This window comes from the organism of the source record quoted next (genome assembly GCF_019968985.1).
Source record: "MAG: Porospora cf. gigantea B chromosome Unknown PgB_NODE_4349_length_2206_cov_106.494, whole genome shotgun sequence".
NCBI lineage: Eukaryota > Apicomplexa > Conoidasida > Eugregarinorida > Porosporidae > Porospora > Porospora cf. gigantea B.
This window is the reverse complement of record NW_027179017.1, coordinates 1-2,206: the sequence shown is the minus strand read 5'-3', so window position 1 is coordinate 2,206 and position 2,206 is coordinate 1. Positions and strand designations below refer to the sequence as shown.

The 2,206-nt window shown below is 53.5% G+C and overlaps 2 protein-coding genes across 3 annotated transcripts; both read left to right on the top strand.

Annotated features, from left to right (window-relative positions):
- Positions 1–65: 65 nt before the first annotated feature.
- On the top strand, positions 66–842 carry KVP17_002178 (uncharacterized protein; the record flags this gene model as incomplete). Its single annotated transcript, XM_068518209.1, has 1 exon — positions 66–842. One exon carries the CDS (start codon positions 66–68, stop codon positions 840–842), a length of 777 nt encoding a protein of 258 aa, XP_068374129.1.
- A 35-nt stretch (positions 843–877) lies between these two features.
- On the top strand, positions 878–1,636 carry KVP17_002179 (uncharacterized protein; the record flags this gene model as incomplete). Of its 2 annotated transcripts, none has more annotated exons than XM_068518210.1 (1): positions 878–1,636. In XM_068518210.1, the coding sequence occupies one exon, from the start codon at positions 878–880 to the stop codon at positions 1,634–1,636; it is 759 nt and encodes a 252-aa protein (XP_068374130.1). The 2 variants fall into 2 exon arrangements, with proteins under 2 accessions (XP_068374130.1, XP_068374131.1); XM_068518211.1 differs by having other exon boundaries at positions 992–1,636.
- Positions 1,637–2,206: the final 570 nt, after the last annotated feature.

Below are 2,206 nucleotides of genomic sequence, written 5' to 3'. Positions count from 1 at the left end.
TGACCCTGTCCAACTACATCTTGGCTGACATCCCCAACATCGCAAGCTTTCCCGCTGCTGTCTCCATGGCCGTGGTTCTCCACCATGTGACCCGATTCTTTGGATGTGGCCAGGTTTACATGCCGGTGCGCTGGATTGGCATTTGCGCCATTGGCGTTGGCTTCATGATTGCAGGAGTGGATCCCAAATCAGTAGGGCCAACCGTGCTTCCAATCGCCTTTGCCTACGCTGTGGCATCTGCCTCTTACCGAGCCTGTTTCTTGGAGAGAGCCATGCATGTTGTCGAAGGAAATGGCAATGTGCTCCACAACAACCAGGTCGCCGTCGGGATCATCGTCCTTCCCATTATCGCTGCCGTTCGTGGTGAGTTCGCAACCGTGATGAAGTCATCCCTCATCATGGATGATCCTGGCAAGCTCTTCACTTGGCAGGTTTGGGGCTGCCTAGTAAGTGCAGGCCTTCTCCCTTTTCTGAAGAACATCGTTGCTAACCGCCTCATCCGGCGTTCAGGTCAAGCACCCTGGAGGTTTTTGGAACTGGTGTCGTTGCTGGGTGTCTTTGGAATCGGTGCAGCTGCTGCCCCTATCCCTGTGACTCCTGCAGCGATTGTGGCTTTCATTTTGGTCCTTATCGGCAGAAGCATGGGATCCTACGATGCTCTCACACGGGAGCCTCTGGCTGCCCGCCAGAAGCGCGATCGTGAAAACGAAATTGAGAGAGGGTTGGAGGACACAATGGAGGCTGATCAAGAACAGGATGCTCCCCCCCGTCGCGAGTTCGAGGACGACAAGGAGTACCAGCTTTTGCCTCCCAGCCCAAGGTACCAACGCCTCTTATTATAAATTGCTAGTTGCATTGCGATATAATTAAATTCCGAATGAAGCAACAAGGTCGAAAGGGTAGTCGTGTTCAGGCTCTCTGTGCCATCTTTGAGAAAGGGCCAGTAAGACCCCCCTCACCTCGGAGAGTCTCTCCTCGAGGACGTGTCAAAATGGCAGTGAAGAAATTCGAACAGAGGTGTCAGGGACCTGGGCTGGTGCAGCAGAGGATAAACCAATTCGAGAAGGAGGCTGTCAAGAGTCGCCACACCATTGCAAATGCAGTAAGCGCCCGCACGCATTCAGGGAACCGGCCAGCGCAGATCAGAAGTCTCTGGGAGGGCCGGGATAACGCTCAGCGGGAAAGGACGCAAAGTTCCAGTTCCCAAAGCCGACGTCTGTGGGAGGACCGGGAGAACGCTCAGCTGAATCGGATTGGAACGCCAGAGGCCCGCGACGGCGGCACAGGACGGAGCGTTTTCCATTTTTGGCGATGCAAAGAAAAGAAAATTGAAGCAGCACCCGAAACACCGAGTCACCTGGATAACGAATTGTACGTTCCCGTATCCCGAAGTGAAATCTGGAGACATCTACCTGCCACCGGAGAGAACGAGCTGATCATCCCCGAAGCCAAGGACAGGAGGAAAACGACAGCTTTCAACCGGACTTCTTGGCAGCCATCGGAGTCGGATGAGCTGGAGGATGATACCGAGAGGTACAGGCTCAATACCAGGTCTCTCATGGCCGGATCGCAATTGAGTGGAGCCTATGTGTCTGGCTATTCTAAGGTGGTCGAAGCCCTTGCCAAACGAAAGTGATGTCTACTGCTTGTACCAATTGTTCAATTCCGATGGGGAAGCCAAAGTCCTTCCGAAAGGCGCCTCGTCCACGACGAACGGGCAACGCTAATGAAGCCCCCCTTTTCATCTGGGACTTTGAACAGTGCGACAGCAGCAAGTGTTCTGGACGCAAACTTGTTCGCTTCAACAAGATTGAGCAGTTGAATGTGAAGCAGCACGGAAGAGGAGTAGTACTGTCACCTCTCGCTGGCACATTTCTGAGCCTCGCCGATCGGGAAATCATATTATCAAGAGGGTTGACTGTGGTCGACTGTTCGTGGAACCGCATAGACGAAATCCCGTTTGATCGGTTACACACCGGACGAGAACGTAAACTACCCTTCATTATCGCCGCAAATCCCACACACTACGGCAGACCCTACGAGCTCTCATGTGTGGAGGCGATGGCCTTTTCGCTGTTTCTCGTCGGACTTCAGGGACAAGCCGCTGACCTCCTTAGCATCTTCAAATGGGGGCAGAGCTTTTTGGATCTGAACAGGGAACTGCTGGAGTTCTACCTTAAAAGAGGCACTGACTCGTCGGCAATCG